Source organism: Delphinapterus leucas, chromosome 10, assembly GCF_059928025.1.
Source record: "Delphinapterus leucas isolate spDelLeu-1000000601 "Yukka" chromosome 10, BTC_Dleu_Yukka2, whole genome shotgun sequence".
NCBI lineage: Eukaryota > Metazoa > Chordata > Mammalia > Artiodactyla > Monodontidae > Delphinapterus > Delphinapterus leucas.
In genome coordinates, this window is record NC_143138.1 from 2,155,368 (window position 1) to 2,173,703 (window position 18,336).

An 18,336-nucleotide genomic window follows, 5' to 3' on the forward strand; every position below is an offset into this window, starting at 1 on the left:
TCACCACCTCCTGCTCGCTGACCTGGGTACCAGCCGTGCCTCCTGAGAGACGGCCAGGGCTTCCAGAAGGGCACCATGTTCGGGAGGTGACAGTTCTCACCACCACCTCGAATGTTACCAACAACAGCAATGACCACGGGGGCAGTATCAGGTGCTGCCGTGTGCCAGGCGCTTTTCTGGGGCCGCGTCTGTGTGTGACCCACGGGGCAGGCATGACAGCCGCTCCTATTTCGCAGGCGCAGAAACGAAAGCCCGGAGGCATTAAGTACCTGCCCAGTTCCCGCAGCTTCTAAGTGGAATGACACGTGCTTGCACCCGGGCCCTGGTGGCAGAGCTGCCTGGCACTCTGACAGCACAAGATTTCTGGTCACTTCCTGCTGGGCATACACGCTAAAGGCTCAGAGGAGCCAGAGACACAGTGAACGGTCTAAAAGTGGGTGAAGAAAGCGAGGACATGAAAAGAAGCTGGTCATCCATGCCAGTGCGGGCAGACATGTTCCCAGGAACCGAGGGGCCCCCCTGAGTCCCACAGTCTGCGGTGTGATCAGGCCCAAGTCTGGCCTGTGTCCCTGGGACACATAGACCTCACTGAAGGACACAGCTATCACAGGCAATGAGCTGTGAGCGAGGACGGCTGGACAGGACGGGAGATGTGGGCAGGGGTGGGGGAGGAGTGCCAGGTCAGGGCCTGAGACCTGCAGGAGAGACGCCCCTGAAGGCTTTGTCCAAGAAGCCCCCACGGGGAGGTGGCTTCACCTCAGTGGTCTGGGGGTAACTGAGGGGACAGAACAGAACCGCCGGGGCGGGGGTGAGAGAGAGAGGAGACCCGTCCCTGGTCCACGGCGGCCCGGATGACCGCGCGTGTCTGGTTGGCGACCATCTCAGGCAGCGTCAAAGCCAGGAAGGGGAGGTGGGAGGGAGCCCACGTGGGAGACGCTGGAGTTAGGACGAGCCTCTCAGAGGTTGGAAGTCCTCTGCTTCCAAGCCCTAGAATTTCTCATTTCCTCCAGGAACTTTCTAACCTCATCTTACAGACTTTATCTGGCAAAGGGAACTCCTCCCCTGTATGACGAGTCGGGGTGTCGCTGAACCCCTAGAAGCCAGGAGCAGCGCTGGCGCTGCAGTGACCTCCTCAAGGCCTGGCTGTGAGCCAAGGCAGCTGGTGGAGGGTCGGCCGGGGGGGTGGGGCCGCCGACCCCGTCTCTCCCACACTCTTGTCCTCTTCCCCCCCCCCCACTTTTGGTTGAGAGCTTTGGGCGGTGCTTACCCTCAGCGGGCTCCCCTCCTGGATGCTGTTGCTGAGGCTGACACGGGGAAGGCCTTGCTTACACCATCCCTCTCCCGCCTCCTGGCCTCAGGGGTTGCTTCTGAGCTCCTGGACCTCTAGGAAGGCATTGCACATGGAGATGCTGCTGGCTCCCAAGCATAACCACATCTACGTCTCCTTAAAATCTCTCACTTAACCTTTGCACAACTGAATACCAGATTCAACACTAAAAAACCCAAAAACAACCCAAAAATTTCACTCTTACAAATAGAAGCAAGACGCGCACATCGGTGCCGTGTAATGAAGATCTGCCCACAAAGACTGCTGTGGGTGGAAGCTGGGCGCATGGCAGCCTGCCCTCGTCCTGTGCCAGCACTCACATCCACCCGCTGGCTTTCTGAGAAATATCCAAACAAAGGGGCACGATTGTGTGAAATGCCAGCCAAGGAGCCAGCCTGTGGGCCTCCGGGGGTGATGGGAGGGGCTGGGCCGGGGAGGCTCGGCACGGGTCAGGAATGCAGGTGGACTCGGTGCAGGACTCCTTTCCGCCGAAGGACAGAAAGCTACAGTCTGGGGTGTCTGCCACCAAGAGCAGGAGATAGCATCTACACCAAGCACAGCCACCCTGCTTCTCCCCAGACACCTGTCAGGATTGCTGGGGGAAGAGGAAAACAAAGCCGAGGGAGGCCAGGCTCATGGTGATGGTGAGAAGCACGCAGCTCTGTGAAGGAAACGGCACTAATTATACAGCCACGTTTTCTATAATAACAGCTTGGCTGTTTCAAGAGCTATCGTTTAAACCAGCCGGTTGTCTCCTACAAGAGCCCTGATTCTCATTAATATGTGAGTCACATTAGACCTTCCAGTTTGGGGGGATGTAAATGTTGCTTTTCTATGGAAATTGGCCTGATTTCAAATCAATGAGGGTGCGTTGACGCCTTCTCCGTGTTTCCATGGCATCGTTACAGCAGCTACCCCTGGTTGCACTTAATTGTGCTTCTATTTGTCTCCCCAGCGGCTTGGAAACTCCTTGAAGGCTGAAGTGTGTTTATTCCTATCTGTATCCTTAGCACAGTGTCACGCTCGGGGCAGGTGCCCAAAGATTATTTGTCGAAGTAAATGGATGATGAAATAGAAGCATGACGATCGAAAGCGAGACTTCAGAAATGACTGGATCCCAGGGTCCTTGGAGGACGGCGGCGGGGTCACAGCTTTGAGTCTCCCTCAACCATCTTCTGTCACCGCCCCCATCAAAAACAGGCCAAGAAACTGACCCTAATCAAACTAAAAAATCAAATCTCCCTTTCAGAACTAGTCTTATAGTAAGAAAAGCTGCTGGAAGCAGAGTTCATAATATGGAAGATGGGATTAACAGCATCAAAGGAAAGAAAAGGTCCTGGTGAAAATGAGGGAGGGAGACTGATTGGAGCAGATCTCAGAAAGTAAGCTGGTTAAAAAAAAAAAAAATCACTTTCTGAAAACAACACAAGGGGGAGGAATAGAGCCATGCAGCTCTTAAAACTATCCTGGCCTTTCTTTTACGCCTAAAACTACAGAAAAACCCATTTCGCTTTAAAAAGGGCAACAGAAAAAAATCGTGCTCAAATCTCATACAAAATTATTAATAAAAGCAAGGAGAATTATAAGCAGAATAATGTTTCTACAGATAAGTATGCCAAAAACACAACAGATTCAAATGGATGAAAACTGTAACCTAAAATTTCAAATTATCTAAAAAAGAAAAAAATCAAGCAAAGGATAACAGACATGAAAGAAAAATGCATTAAAGTTACAAAAACTCTGAAATGAGATTCTTGGGGAAAAAATTTCTAAATAGGTGAAAGAAGTGAGAAAAAAAGAAAGAAAAATCATAAATGAAGTCCAAACTCAAAGGAATACAAGAGCAAATACACAGGACAGATACTGCCGTAAGAAAATTAGTAGTTGGAAGCGGAAAATAACCCCACCATTTTAATCAAAAGGAAATGAAGAGAGGAATTCTACTTTCAGCCAAGGTGGGGCAACAGGAATTGGATTACCCTCCTGACTGAAACAACTAAAAACCTGGGCAAAATATATGAAACAATGGTTCTCAAGATGTTGGACACCAGGCAATCAATGGCCACTGAGGAAAGGGAGATGAAGTTAGCATGTGATTGCCCCAGCTGACAGTTTGGAGGCAGCTTCCAGGCTGCAGTGGGGACAGGGGGAAGTGGAATCCAAACAGGGTTCGGTGGTCTCAGTGAGTTGAGGACCGAGACATCAGAATTCAGAGGGCCCAAGTCAGGCTGGGGCACAAGGCAGAAAACAGAAGAGGAAGGAGCGTCACAGAGAGAGCCCTGGGGGTCTGCAGAGAGGGCCTCTCGTGTCTTTGTCTGAGAACAAACGTGCACGTGTAAGGTCGGAAACTACTGCTCAAGAACGGGGGAAAAACTGCTGGAAAGCAGTAGACAAAACAGCTCCTAGAGCTCATGCAGGGCTGGGAATGATTTGTGTTCCTATTAGCTAGACTGGAAACACCTCGTCATGCGTGGGCATTGCTGTAATAGTGGGGTTAAATTATCCCTGGATCAAAGACTACTTTGGACTTACCCTAGTAAAGCTTAGAAGCATGTTTCCAAAGGACCCATTTGATTCCAAGTAACGTAACTGTGTGCCAGAACAAAGTCCCAGAACGTTTAAAGGACTATAACAAAATCCAGCAGTCAACACCATGAAACTCACAATGTCTGGCATCCAATCAAAAGATACAAAGAAGCGGGAAGATATGGCCCGTAACCCCGAGAAGGATCGATTATAGCAATAGATCTGGAAATGACAAAGATGATGAAATGACAGACGAGGACCATGAAGCAGTTAGTGTATCATGTGCTCCATACGCTCAAGAAAGTAGAGGAAAACATGAACACGAAGAGGAGAGAAATGGAAAGTTTTTAGAAGACACCAGTAGAACTCCTAGAAATCAAATATACATGAGATGAAAAATACTCGTATGAGATTAACAGCAGAGAATGGTGAATCGAAGGTACAGCAGCCAAAACTTGAAGCACAGAGAAAAGACTGAACAAAAAATGAGCAGATTATCAGTAAAGTGTGAAACTATGTCAAGAAGTCTAAAATGGGGCTTCCCTGGTGGCACAGTGGTTAAGAATCCACCTGCCAATGCAGGGGACACGGGTTCGAGCCCTGGTCCGGGAAGATCCCACATGCCGCGGAGCAACTAAGCCCGTGTGCCACAACTACTGAGCGTGCGCTCTAGAGCCCACGAGCCACAACTACTGAGCCTACACACCACAACTACTGGAGCCCGCGCGCCTAGAGCCCGTGCTCCACAACAAGAGAAGCCACCGCAATGAGAAGCCCACACAATGCAACAAAGAGTAGCCCCCGCTTGCCGCAATTAGAGAGAGCCCGCGCGCAGCAATGAAGACCCAACACAGCCAAAAATAAATAATTTTTTAAAACAGAAGTCTGAAATGCATGCAGTTGGAATCTCAGAATAAAGTAGGGGGATGGAAAAATATTTGAAGAAATTATGGTAGAAAATTTTATGAATTCGATGAAACTATAAGCTCACAGATTCAGGAAGCTCAAGAAATCCCAAGTAGAATAAAAAAGAGGAGAGCACCCCAAGGCACATCACCTTAAAACTGCTGGAAAATAGTGATCATCTTGAGATCTTAAAAGCAGCTAGACAGAAAAATAAAACATTACATACAGGGAAACAAGGTTGATAATTATTGGTGATGTCTCATACAGCACAAGTTAGGAGACCATAGAATTATGTCTTTAAAGTGCTGACAGAAAACAAGTTGTCTACCTAGAATTCTATATCCAGTGAAAATATCTTTGAAAAGTGAGGCAAAATACCTTTTTGAGCCAAACAAAAGCCGAGAGATTCGTGGCCAGCAGGGCTGCACTACAAGAAACGTAAAGGAAGTTTTTCAGGCAGAAGGAGATGTGATCCACCCACAAAGATGAAGTGACCTGAATTGGTAAATATTGTGGATAAATCTGTTTTTCTTAGTTTTTAATCTCTTAAAACTATATATAACATCACGCACTTTGGAGTCAGAAAACCCTGGGATTTATACACAGGTCCTCCACTTAGAGCTGAATGATTTGGGGGCAAGTCACTTAACCCGAGTTCTATCAGGAATGGTCAGTTCCCTAAGGAAGGATGAGACTGCCAGGCATGTGGCCCATACTCGCCCACCTCACAGGACGACAGGTAGTCCAGGCTAGTCAACCAGCATTGCTTTTCTCTGACCACATGACCGATCCAGGGATGGGCACACAACATCTGTCTGGCCAGTCTGGGTTCTTCTTTTCTCTGAGTCTCTAGGAATAGGGTGGAATGAACCTAAAGTAGCCACCAAGTGGGGAGACCCTGCCGCAGCATGAAACCCAACGGAAAACTGCAGAGCCAGGAGAGCAACAGAGAAGGACAACGTTCTGAGAACTTATTTAGAGGCTCCAGATGCAGCCACGAGACAGCCAGAGAGGTCTGCCCCTGGACTTTTAAATTATGTGAGCCAACAATCTCCCAACCTTACCCCTTTTGTAAGTAAATTTTGAATTGATTTTGGACACAATGAAAAGCACCTAAACTGTACAGCATCTCTGAGAGGATGAAATGAGACAAATATATAACCTACATGTTCAATAAATCCTGCATATGTCATCACTTTCTTATCACTACACATAGCTAATGTCCTTTAACCCTCTGTACAAGTAGGGTAAGGACTCTGTTTTATAAAGGAATTTACAGAGGTGAAGTGACTCATTAAGATCCCGGAGTTAGTAAATGACGTGACTGAGAGCTGTGTCCCCTCTACACTGTGGTCTCCACAGTAACATTCCTGGCACGCAGTCGGCACTTGGTAAATGTTGATTCCCTGCCCGTTTCCTGTAAACGAGACCCTAAATCATGCCTGTCCGCCCAGAGATCTAAAGGAAAGTAGAAGCTGAACGGTTGCTTGTCTTGATTCTGGCTCATTGCAGTATAGTTTGCTCTTCAGAGCATTATCTTTGAAGGATCTGACCTTCTCAAGGCTTGAATCTTCCCGTCTTAGCCTCCGAAGGCTCGTCCCTCTCAGCTGTCCCCCCGGGGTCTCCGCTGCGTCTGGAAGTGGCTGTCCCACAGATTCCCTGCCCCGGCTGGCCCCCCAGCACACTGACTTGCATTGTTCCCTGGCATGTACCAGCGTCCTCCTGGGCAGGCTGTCCCTGTGACCCAGGTGGCCCCCAGCCGCTCACGCCCCGTGTATGCCCTGTACCCTCTCCTCCCACCCAATTCACCAAAGTCGCCTTGGTTCATTCTCCTCAGTGACCAGGTGTGCAGGTCACACTGAACACATTCATGAAAAAAAAATCCCACTGCTTTGGCCAAACAAACGTTCACGATCGGTGCAAGCTGACATGACCACTGCACTACAGATCATTGAAAGGAATTTCCCTAGAAGCCATGGGTATGTGCTGTCACCAGTTGACTAAAAGTTAGGAAGGTCCTGACGTGAGAGGAGTAAACATTTCGATCCAGGAATGTGAATCAAGAATCTTCTTCGATTCAGTCTTCAGCTCCCTGTTTTAGAAAATGGGAACTCTTGGCATGAAGCACTTTGCAAACTCATGTCTGCAGAGAGCCCTGCAGCAGGAGCTAAGAGATCGGGGTTAATGTCACTCCTTAGCCCCCGCTCTGATTATGGGAGAAACTTCTGGTTACCCATCCAGTGTCCATTCTCCACTTCTTCCTTCCTAAAAGGACCTCTGAGTTGGTGGCGGGGGCAGGGGGATAATGTGTGCGCGTCTAAAAGCCTACTTCTCTCTGCACCCACGGCAAAAAAAAATGTGGCCAGTGAAATGCAGGCAGAGGCCGTGGAGGGGGCTCCTGGCACAAGTCTTTAAAGTGGCTTACTCAGCCAGAAGGTGCCTCTTTACCCCCCTCCTTCCCACTTCTTGCCAAGAACCCAGACACCATGACCAGAGCTGCAGCAGCCATCCTGCAGCCCAAGGAGAACTTGAGTTTGAAAGCCAATGGCAGCAACGGGTAGAGCATAAAGAAGGTATTGTAGAGCTAAGGGCCTGGACTGGGTGTCTCTAGACTGTTTTAAGTTAGAGGAAAAAAATAACTCTAAGCCACTGTTGCTAGGAGCTGAACGTCAGCCTCAACTGGACAGAGTGACCTGAGGACATTGCTTACTTGGAGCCTTAGTTTCCTAATTTATGAGCTGATGGAGTCATGTGCCATCTCTACAGTTCCCTCTGTTTCTAAGACTCTATACAGATGCACAAGTACGAAAACCCTAAGGCTCACCGGATCTCTATTCCACCTTGGCCTCCTGGGCAAACTTGAAGGCATCTACATCCCTAGGTGGAGTCACGAGGACTATAAATTTATACCACGTGACCCAGCAGTTCCACTCCTGGGTATATACCCAGGAGAAATGAAAACACACATACACAAAAAAAGTGCATGAATGCTCATAGCAGTATTATTCTTACTAGCTAAAAAGTGGAAGCAACCTAAATGTCCATCAGTTGACGGATGGATAAACAGAAGGTGGCATATGCACACAGTGGAATATTATTCATCCGTAAAATGTCATGAAGTACTGACACCTGCTACAACAGGGATGACCCTTGAAAACATGCTAAATTTAAAAAGCCAGACACAAAAGACCACATGTTGTGTGATTCCGTGTATATGAAATGTCCAGAAAAGACAAGTTTGTAGAGACAGATTTGTGGCTGCCAGGGGTTGGAGGGAGAGGGGAACAGGGAGGGGCGGCACGTGGGTGTGGGTGATGAAAATGTTCTGGAATCACACAGTGGTGATACTTGCACAGCTCTGTGAATATACTAAAACCCACTGACTTGTACTCTTTTAAATGGTGAATTTTGTGTCATGTGAATCATATCTCAGTTAATAGAAAAATAAAAAATGACTATGCAGCATTTCGAGTGAAATAGACTGCACCAAGCTAAGCTTCTCTGCATACGTGTCGGCACGCACGCCTTAAGAAAAGCACGAAGGGTCAGGGAGGTAGGGGGAAACGCCTCTAAGAAGCACAGGTATGAATGAGTCTGTTTTCAAGTAAATGGCTCAACTTTGAGCCATTTAGAAAAGCATGACCTTGCAAGAGAATTTCTCTTACACACTGGAAATAAATCAGCATTTATTATAGTTGTCAAGTAGTGTTGTGTAGTACGCAAGGTACAACTAAAATGGGGTAAAAGGCGGTGTAAATGGTGAAAATGGTGTAAAAGGCGGTACTCCAAGGAATATTCATGAACTTCCCACTCATTTTCACAATAAGTACCCCCCGATGGAGTATTCTTCTTGCAACCATAATTGCAGTAGGACATATGTGTGGTGTTTTAGAATCAGGAGATTCAGCGTTGCCTGACACTGACCCCGTCAGAGACAAAACACTCGACCCTGTGCCCAGCCCATGTGGGAAGGTTGAGTGTGGACCCAGGGACACCTTTGGGTTTTTCCTTAAAGCCAGGACACTTCTCTTTCCCTCCTTCATGATCCTCGTGTGGCCTTGTAAACAACAGGACCTGGGAGGTGCGGCTATAGAGAAAAGAACAGAGTCCAAAATCTGATTTGTACAGAAAGTTCTGTGAAATGAGACAAAATTCTCTGAGCCTCCGTCTCCTTACTTGCAAAATAAGGAAGTCCAACTAGATGACCTCTTCAGGTTACTTTTAGCTCAAATTTCTATTAATCTAACACTGTTAGTGATGAAATGGGAGCTCAGCTTAGGTCATCAGCTTAGGGCTGAGGCAGAGGTGCAGGCAAATCTGGAGCACGTTGGGGTTCCCGTTCCTTCTCAGACGCTTGGGGTGACTCCAGCTCACCGTCCCTAACCCCAGCCTCAGAATCCTGCATCACATCCCAGTGGGTCTTGTAATTCGGGTACCATGCCTGACCAGAAAGTGAATGTCCTCCTGGTGGCACCTCAGGGAGGGCTGGAAGAATTACTTTGTAGAAATGGTGTCGAAAACACACACCGTCACCGTCACCCCCACTACTAAATCCCATCACACAATGCTAACGTGACAAACGAAAGTAACAGTCTCAGAAAGTATCTCGTAATTCAGCTGTTATTCTGTGCATTTTCCTACTTTTGCAGTGTTTTCCTATGTGTACATTTCAAGTCACTTTATACAAATGGGCTTCTAAAGCTTCGCCCTGTAGCGTCTGCTTGATGGTCGGTCTGGCACCCCTGTTCCACTCATGCAGAAGCGAGCCCTGGCAGTGTGCGTGTGCGGGTGTGCCGAGGGGCTGGCAGGTGGGCCTGCTGGGTGCCTCCTGTCAGCTCTTTTCTCACAGGTGGAAAGAGAAGCAGGACACTTACAGGATGCCAAGAGGCACCTGGCAGGATTCCCTCTCGTCTCCAAAGTTACCCATCATGTGTCTGACAGGTTGTGGGAAGGCATGGCCAAGGGCGGATCCAGGGGGCCCTGGCAGCTGCCCCAAGTGATCAGAGCTCTTCAAACCAATGTTCCGCTTCAGCGAGGTTGTTGGAAGCTTTACACTAGCTCAGCAGGAAATGCACCTGCCTGTTCATTGTTAAATGTAGAAAATTAAAGCAGAATCCCGTTCCTGACCCGTTTGACCCTCCGCATCACTGGCTGTAGTTTTATGATGTATAATATTCAGAAGGCGAATTGCTCCTCATTCCCACTTGGGGGGCATTTGGTAGAATGAGCTTATTTTCACACTATTTAGAATGACACTGCTCACACTTCTTCTTTGAAACTGTTTTCATACTTCAGCCTCTTCACCCCTCCTCTTCCTCCTTGTTTTTCTTCTTTAAAAAAAAAACACACTTAAGTAGGAATAGAACCAAGTAGAATGAAATGAACACAGGGTCAGATTTAAAGTAATATTTTCTCTAATTTTGAATTTGTCTAAAAATTAGAGAAAAATCATAAACCTAGTTTCCTTGGTGTTTTTTCTTCCTAGAGGGGTACGTAAATATGTTTTGCACATGTGCTTATTACTTACACTTCTCTTCCCAAAATGAGAAGCTGACTGGCCCGGATTAAGGCAGAACATTGGCACATTTTGACAAAGTATAACTGATCCCACAGAAGCATATAATCTTTACTAAAAGTCACTTGTTAAAATCCCACAGCTTCTTTGGTGATTGAGTTCAAGTCTAGAGGCAGGCTTGGGTTCAAATCCCAAATTTCAAAGCTGCATGGTAGGAACACAACAAACTGAAAATTATAGTGGCTTACCTATTAAAAGTAGAACTCTCCAATAATCCAGAATTTATAATTTCATGTAAATCCAAAGGTAGTTGATGTGCAAACAGTTTGTAACGTAGTATAAACATAATTGCTGGGAGAAAGGTTGCCTGAGAATTTTAGTCTATTAACAATTTATAAATCTGTTGGGATTTCTAAGTACAGGGGATTTCATTAACTTAAAATGTCACCGTATCATATACCCTTTGACAGAATATTCCACCTAGAGAACTTCACACAATGATATGTGCACAAACTTATTCACTGTGGCACTATAAGATAAAAGCATAAGCCACCTACATGTCCATTGGTAGGGAACTGGTTAAATAAAATGTGGCACAGCTACATAATGGATACTATGTATCCATTTAAAGGAGGCGGCCGCTCTGTATTTTAAAGATACACTGTTTAGTGAAAAGAGGCAGCAGAACAGTATTGGTATCATAACCTGTGAAGAAAGAAAAAGGGAATGATCTCAGTAGGTTTCAAGACTCATGGAAAATTTCTGCAAGGACGCAAGAAAGATAACAATATGAGAATGCTTGCCCTCCGGGAAAGAAAATGCGTCAAGAGACACAGGAGGAAGAGAGGCTTTCTTTCCACTCTCTGTGCTTTAGAATTCTGTGCTGTGCGCATGTAGTAACTATTTGTAGAGGAAATAAAGGTATAGTAGGGTTTCTCCATGAGAATAGTCAGTGTGCTCTCAAGCAGGCATCTCTCAACTCTAACATATTTACTTGAAGGCATCTTAAAATCCGGATTGCTCTCCCCTCTTAAATTGGGTATGATTGTGGTTGGTTCAGTTTTACCACATTGAACAGTAAATTCATGTGAGATTTTACCCATCCCTTCGCTTTTCTGAAAGAAGGATTCAATATAATGTGTTCTGAAAGTGACATTTAAATTGATAATAAAGAGACAGAAAAGAGGACACCATTAGGACACAAACGTTTATGTGAGTTTAGCCATTACAACAGTAGTTCAGAAAGATCTCAGATGTTACACGGATGTCATCAATATTACAAAGAGGAAAAAAAAAAAAAGGGACGGGCAACAGTGAAGAGCACCTGTGAACCAGCGCCCGGCCGCGGTGACCCCAGCCCATGCTTCTCTCCTTCCGCGGACCCCCTCCCCCTCGCTCTCCTCCCGGCCTCCAGCCACAGGGCCTCCGGCCACGTCCAGCCGCACGCGGGGCTCAGGCCTCGTCCTCGCCCTCCTCCTCCTCAAACTCCCCCTGCTCGTCGGCCGTGGCGTCCTGGTACTGCTGGTACTCGGACACCAGGTCGTTCATGTTGCTCTCGGCCTCGGTGAACTCCATCTCGTCCATGCCCTCGCCCGTGTACCAGTGCAGGAAGGCCTTGCGGCGGAACATGGCCGTGAACTGCTCCGAGATGCGCTTGAACAGCTCCTGGATGGCCGTGCTGTTGCCGATGAAGGTGGCCGACATCTTGAGGCCGCGGGGCGGGATGTCGCACACGGCCGTCTTCACGTTGTTGGGGATCCACTCGACGAAGTAGCTGCTGTTCTTGTTCTGCACGTTGAGCATCTGCTCGTCCACCTCCTTCATGGACATGCGGCCCCGGAAGATGGCGGCCACGGTCAGGTAGCGGCCGTGGCGCGGGTCGCAGGCGGCCATCATGTTCTTGGAGTCGAACATCTGCTGCGTGAGCTCAGGCACCGTCAGCGCGCGGTACTGCTGGCTGCCCCGGCTGGTCAGCGGCGCGAAGCCGGGCATGAAGAAGTGCAGGCGCGGGAAGGGCACCATGTTCACGGCCAGCTTGCGCAGGTCGGCGTTGAGCTGGCCCGGGAAGCGCAGGCACGTGGTGACCCCGCTCATGGTGGCCGACACCAGGTGGTTGAGGTCCCCGTAGGTGGGCGTGGTCAGCTTCAGGGTGCGGAAGCAGATGTCGTACAGCGCCTCGTTGTCGATGCAGTAGGTCTCGTCCGTGTTCTCCACCAGCTGGTGCACGGACAGCGTGGCGTTGTAGGGCTCCACCACCGTGTCCGACACCTTGGGCGAGGGCATCACGCTGAAGGTGTTCATGATGCGGTCGGGGTACTCCTCGCGGATCTTGCTGATAAGCAGGGTGCCCATCCCGGACCCGGTGCCGCCCCCCAGCGAGTGGGTCAGCTGGAAGCCCTGCAGACAGTCACAGCTTTCTGACTCCTTCCGGACCACGTCCAGGACCGAGTCCACCAGCTCCGCGCCCTCCGTGTAGTGGCCCTTGGCCCAGTTGTTGCCGGCACCGCTCTGGCCTGCCGGAGGGAAAGAGTCTTCATAAGTCCCTGAGGACTGCCTTCGATTCCTTTTTCCCTAAACCCTTTAATAGAGCTCAGCGAGTCAGTGCTCCGAGCAGATTATTTCAGGTTGTCGTTAAAATGGCCAGACATTAAAATATTTGGTCGTGGACATGATTATAAATAAGGAGGGTTAGGGACCTGGCTATTAGAGGTTGAACGGCATTTTGTTTTAGGGTATACTGAGACAAAATCAACACACAACTCTATACGTTCTCTCAGGCCGTCACACCGCTCCACCCTGAGCTGTCCAGCGTAAAATGTGCCTCCCAGGCCATCAGCCATGGCAGTCACTCACCAAACACGAAGTTGTCGGGCCGGAAGATCTGGCCGAAGGGTCCAGACCTGACCGAGTCCATGGTGCCCGGCTCCAGATCCACCAGGATGGCCCGAGGCACGTATTTGTTACCTGCGGGGACAGAGCAGGACTCAGACCTGCAGGCAGAGAGCTCGAGAGAGGAGGGCCTGGTACCAGCTTCCTTTTTGCAGGCGCTGCTTGTTTCCCCCAAACAAAGGACATAGGATGACAGGATTCTCAAAGGGGCGCCCGCTGGAAAACCTCAGGGAAAGATGGGAATCCTAAATCCGCCAGTCCACCCTCCCCTGGGACCACACTCCTGGGGTCAGTCCCCAGGGGGGAGGGGAAGGGGTAAAGGCAATCACCAGTGGCTTCATTGTAGTACACGTTGATTCTCTCCAGCTGCAAGTCACTGTCTCCATGGTAACTGCCGGTGGGGTCGATCCCATGCTCATCGCTGATGACCTCCCAAAACTGAGACACAAAAAGCTTGCATTTAGCCACGCCCCACCCCTCAGAGAGGCCGCGACTCACAGTGAAAATCCCCGATCTCAGTTCCGATAACCCAACCTCTAGGAGCTTTAAGGCAGCGGGACCTGCACAGCCGCACGGCTTGCATTTTGCAAGGCCACGGAAGTGAAACTGGGCGTTTCCCGGGCAAGCAGCTGCTCGCGGCAGGAGGCGGGGGTATGGCGGGGAGGGGCGGACGCGCAGGGACCCCAGCGGCGCCTAGGGGGCGGGCAGGGGAACAGAGACCGGAGGAGGCTGAAGGAGGGGGGTTTTAGGTTCAAAGCACATCCAGAGACCTCAGGAAGATCGCTCTCCGCCCCTCCCCCCGCAGCTCGACTCGGGTTCGAGCGCGTCAAATCGATTCTCCTGGCGTCGGGGCCCCGCCCGCAAAGCCGCGCACACAGCCCGGCGGACACACCCGCGCGCTCTTCAGGCCTGCGTGCCGGGCTAGGAGAAGAGCCGGGAGGAAAGGGAGGCTGTGGGACCGGGATTCCAAACGAGTTACAGCAGAAAGTTGAGAGGTTCCTCCCCATGGCCCGCGAAAGTCGCCTCGGGCCCACGTCCCGCTCTGCGGCCCAAAGCAGCCGGGAAGGTCTGCGCTTGGCGAGCCGCGGGCCTGCTCAGGACCACGCTAGCGCCCGCAACCCCGAAGGGCGCTAGGCCGGCGACCCCGGCCCCACCCCGGCCCCTCCCGGGCGCCGCGCCCACCTTGGCGCCGATCTGGTTGCCGCACTGGCCCGCCTGGATGTGCACGATCTCACGCATGGTGCCGGCTCGCTTCTTCTGGCCCCGGTCGGCGTCTGGTCAGTCTGTTCGTCCGCCTACACACCCACTGCGGGGTCACCGGGAACGCGCTCGGGAACCAGCCGGCTGAGAGCGTCCGCCCAGCGGGCTCGGCCTTTTATGCGAGGAGGGTGGGGCCGCCCGCGCAGGCCGCGCCCCCAGCCCGAGCTCCCCAGTCCCCTTCGGGCTAGCGCTCTCCAGGCCCCGCTGACGTAATGCTCCGGGCCCCAGGGACCGTCCAAGGGGCTGGACCACGGGCCCGCGGCCAATCAGCACAGGCTTGCGGAACGGGCGAGGCATGGGGGCTGCGGGGGGTAGGATGGGGGCGTGCGCATTGTCTAGGATCGGGGGGAGGATGTGGAAAAGCTGGGCCCTGCGACTGCGGGGTGGGTGGCGGAACCGAGGGCGGAGGGCGGCGACGCGAGGGCGACCAGGGTGGCAGGCCGGGTGTCTGGGGGGAGAGCTGGCACTGAACGGGTGGGAGCCAGGGGACTGGAGCCCGTGGAGAGGGTGTCAGGTGCGCCGGAAAGGAGAGCGCTGTGCTCCGGGTGCTGGCAGGTGTCAGGGGTGGCGGGGTGGCGCAGGTTTCGCTACCAGCGAGGATTGCGGCCCTCCTCCGCCCAGGGCCGGAGACCCCTAAGCCACCCTCCCTGGTGAGACCACTGCCCCTTTCCCCAGCGCTTAGAGGCCAACGGCTGTCCTGCGGCCGAGCCTCGGTCGCACAGAGTCTTGGGAGAGGACAGGCTGCCCCAGGAGAAAGTCCTGTGTGATCAGTTTGTTGGGGTCTGAAGGCGGTGACCTTGGACACCTAAGGCCCAAGAGCCCCAGGGTGCCCTCCGCCCCGCCCCCCCCAACATCCGCGCGTCCTCTCTTTTGTCTCCTGCCAAGGGCCCCTTCTCTGTGGCGGCAGCATCCATGGCTGGGGCAACCTCCGCGCCTCCTCCGCCCTGCGTGACCCTCTCCAAGAGTCCACAGCTCCCCGGCTGGTACCCAAGCCCCTCCACCCCGCGGGTCGGCTTTTGTTCCTTGGGAGTGGATGGGGTGGGTGTGGCCGGCCGCGCGGGGTGGACTGTCCAGCGGTCGGAAGAGGGTGGGGTTCGGGGGCGGGGCTGCGGCAGAACAAAGAGCTGGAAAATGCGTGGGCTACCCTCCCAGAGCTGAGCATTTAAAAAGCACTGGGTTCAGTCCATCTATTGTCCAGAAAGGGGTTGGGTTCCAAGGGAGGTCATCGCCCGCCCCACCGCCAACATTCTCGTCATCCATCAGGCGCCGGACCTCGAGGCGGCCCCGTGGTCCCCAACCTTCTTGCTGCTGCTGCGGGTGAGGGACACGCCTGAAAACTGCAGCACCGCGAGGTAGAGGTCACCCGAGACCCCGAGGCGCTTCCCGCACGCGTGCGCAGAGGCTCAGCCCAGACACTCCTTCAAACCCACAATTTCTACAGAGTCCAAGAAGGAGCTGATCTCTTTGTTAGTTTTCGTGTGTGTGTGTGTGTGTGTGTGTGTGTGTGTGTGTGTGTGAGAGAGAGAGAGAGAGAGAGAGAGAGAGAGAGAGAGAGAGAGGAGAGCGCGCGCTGGAACCTGGCTCCCGCAATTCTGGGGGTGAAGCTTCCCCTCCTCCACCCTGACCCTTGACGGGTCTTCTGCGAGGTGACGTGACCCCTTTTCATCCTCAGGCGAGAGGGCCCGAATGAGCCGGGTTCCCGCGGCGGAGCGCAGCCCGCAGCTGTTGAGTGAGACCCTCCCAGAAGTGTCAGCAAGCTGTCATCGCCTCCCTTCCCGCTGGGGGTGGAAGGGGGGCTTTCAGCCCAATTCCTGCGCACAAAGAGAGACAGAGAGAACAAAAGCCCAGCCGCCCCCAAACACCCCTTGTGCCCGACTGCAGCTCTGGGCAGAGGTCCCCAGACGCGGCGGCCGGAGCCAGGGTTGGGAGGGGTCGGACAGGGGGCAGAGGGGCGGAAGGTCGGCCCACATGCCCGCTTGCGGGGCTCCAGCGCCTGACCCCGAGTTACTAACCCAGCTCCCACAGATGCAGAAGCGTCCAGGGCGAGTGATGCCCGGGGTCACACAGCAAGTTAAAGACAAGACTCAGGCCGGAATCCCGCTTCCGGCTCCCAGCCCTGGGCAAGGGGCCCGCGTCCAGGCAGAAAGGGCTGTGCCTAGTGTCAGCACCCGGACCTGGGGGTGGCGGCTCGGGTGGGACCGAGCCGCGCGGGAAGGACCCAAGCGACGGCCGCACACACGCTGCTGGTGTGGACGCGCGCCGAGCGGCTAGAGCCCCGCCCGGGCGCCGAGCGCAGCGCTCCCGGGGATGAGCTCCTCGCCCGACACCTTGAGCCCCACCAGCTCCCGCACCTAACGGTTTATTTCTCAGCTCCCGTTTCACCGCCAAATTTCCGCGGAGGGCCCGGCGTGGAAACGCGTGTTCAAGATTACGTGGATAAAAGGACCCTTTCCTCCAGGGTTTCTTTTTTGGGAAGGGGCTTAGGATAAGGCGAGGGTGGAACTCATCCTTCCGAAAGCCTGGATGCCCTTGAGGACTCAGCACTTTGGGCTCAAGGCCTGCCTTCATTTCATACCATTTGCCGGTACTGTCCCGCATCCCCGCCTCTACCGAGCGGGCATTCTCGTTAACTGTTCCACGGCCCCTCCCCAACTTGGAAGTATGATACTGCGCATTTTAATTTTCACAAGGAGCTGGTTTTGTGTCGGAAGGATGTGTTGATGACAGCCAAGTCTTTCCCTGAAGTTTTCAGTTTATCTGCCAACCCTTATCACCCTTATTCTGCTTAGCTCTCAGAGAAGAGGCTGGTGAAGGGCTTTCAAAGAGAAAGACAAATCGCTCTCAGTTGGGTCCTCCAGCATCCAAGCGTTTCTTTTTGTCTGTGTATTACACACAATTCCTCTCCATCTCGGTCGTTGTACATCAGACATGAAGGCGTCAGAACAGTATATTTCATCATCACTTACATGCTATTAACTTTAATGATGCACTAACATTTCTAAATTTTCGCTTCCTGAGACCATTGTAGAAATTACACATGTAAAATAAAATTCAACCTTTATTTTATGAATAGCATTGTGTGGCTGAGGTGAGTAAGATACCCGCTAAGCTATTAAAATCCTATTTGCTCTCACACTTTTCAGAGTATTTTCAGGGGCACATTCTCAAGTGATTTTGCATTTATCTCTTACGTGGCCACAGAGTTGTGTTAATTAATTGAAGTCTGATAGAAAGGGGACATTACATAGCTGATTTGGTAGTAAATTTTTAAAGCGTCGTTTTCTTAAAGCAAGATATATGTTTTTACACACACTGAGATTGCAAGACTCGTAGCTTTCGGATTTTCCCACTGCCTGCTTGCATTCACCACTTAATAAACAGCTCACAGGCCCGGTAGCCTGCCAGCCGACTCTGCCGCCGAGATGCACGCGGTTTCCTAGGCAACCGACACTTAGCCAATGAATGAAGAGGAATCGAAAGAAAGAGACTGCAAATCCATCATTATTTCCTTTTTTACCCGTCCCAGTGCTCTCCAGCTAGAAATATTGGAAAGCTACCAACCCTAACATTTATGCAAAGGAGTCAAATGCCCGGAGAACTGGGCCTAGGAAGGGGTCCAGCCCTGTCTTGTGACTGCGGGGAGGGGGTAGTGGAAAGGGTTCAGGGGACTCGCCGAGACGTGTGCTTTCTCAGCTTTGTCACTCCCCCTGTTGATGTCCCACTGTCCCCCGTTTCCTCCCAGGCCTTCCCTCCCCCCGTGAGAAGCCAGCAGCTCCCGGCAGAGCTGCCCCGGGGGCTCTTTAATCAAAGGGCTGCCTGGGTGGGAGCCTCAAGCCCTCGTCCTTCCGCAGTCGTGGGGCTCTGTGGGGACCCAGGTAACAAAAGACGAAGATGAGCAGAGAAAATTCCGAGG

At 51.9% G+C, this 18,336-nt stretch overlaps 2 protein-coding genes across 3 annotated transcripts in view; one reads left to right on the plus strand and one right to left on the minus strand.

Annotated features, from left to right (window-relative positions):
* Positions 1-18,336, plus strand: part of PSMG4 (proteasome assembly chaperone 4) — a 73,201-nt gene that overhangs the window by 26,783 nt on the left and 28,082 nt on the right. The gene's annotated exons all lie outside the window — the stretch shown is intronic.
* Positions 11,468-14,527, minus strand: LOC111181312 (tubulin beta-2B chain). The gene is made up of 4 exons (XM_022586557.3): positions 14,346-14,527; positions 13,493-13,601; positions 13,128-13,238; positions 11,468-12,787 (listed from the first exon to the last, which is right to left on the minus strand). Exons 1-4 carry the CDS (start codon positions 14,400-14,402, stop codon positions 11,727-11,729), a joined length of 1,338 nt encoding a protein of 445 aa, XP_022442265.1. The 5' UTR covers positions 14,403-14,527; the 3' UTR covers positions 11,468-11,726.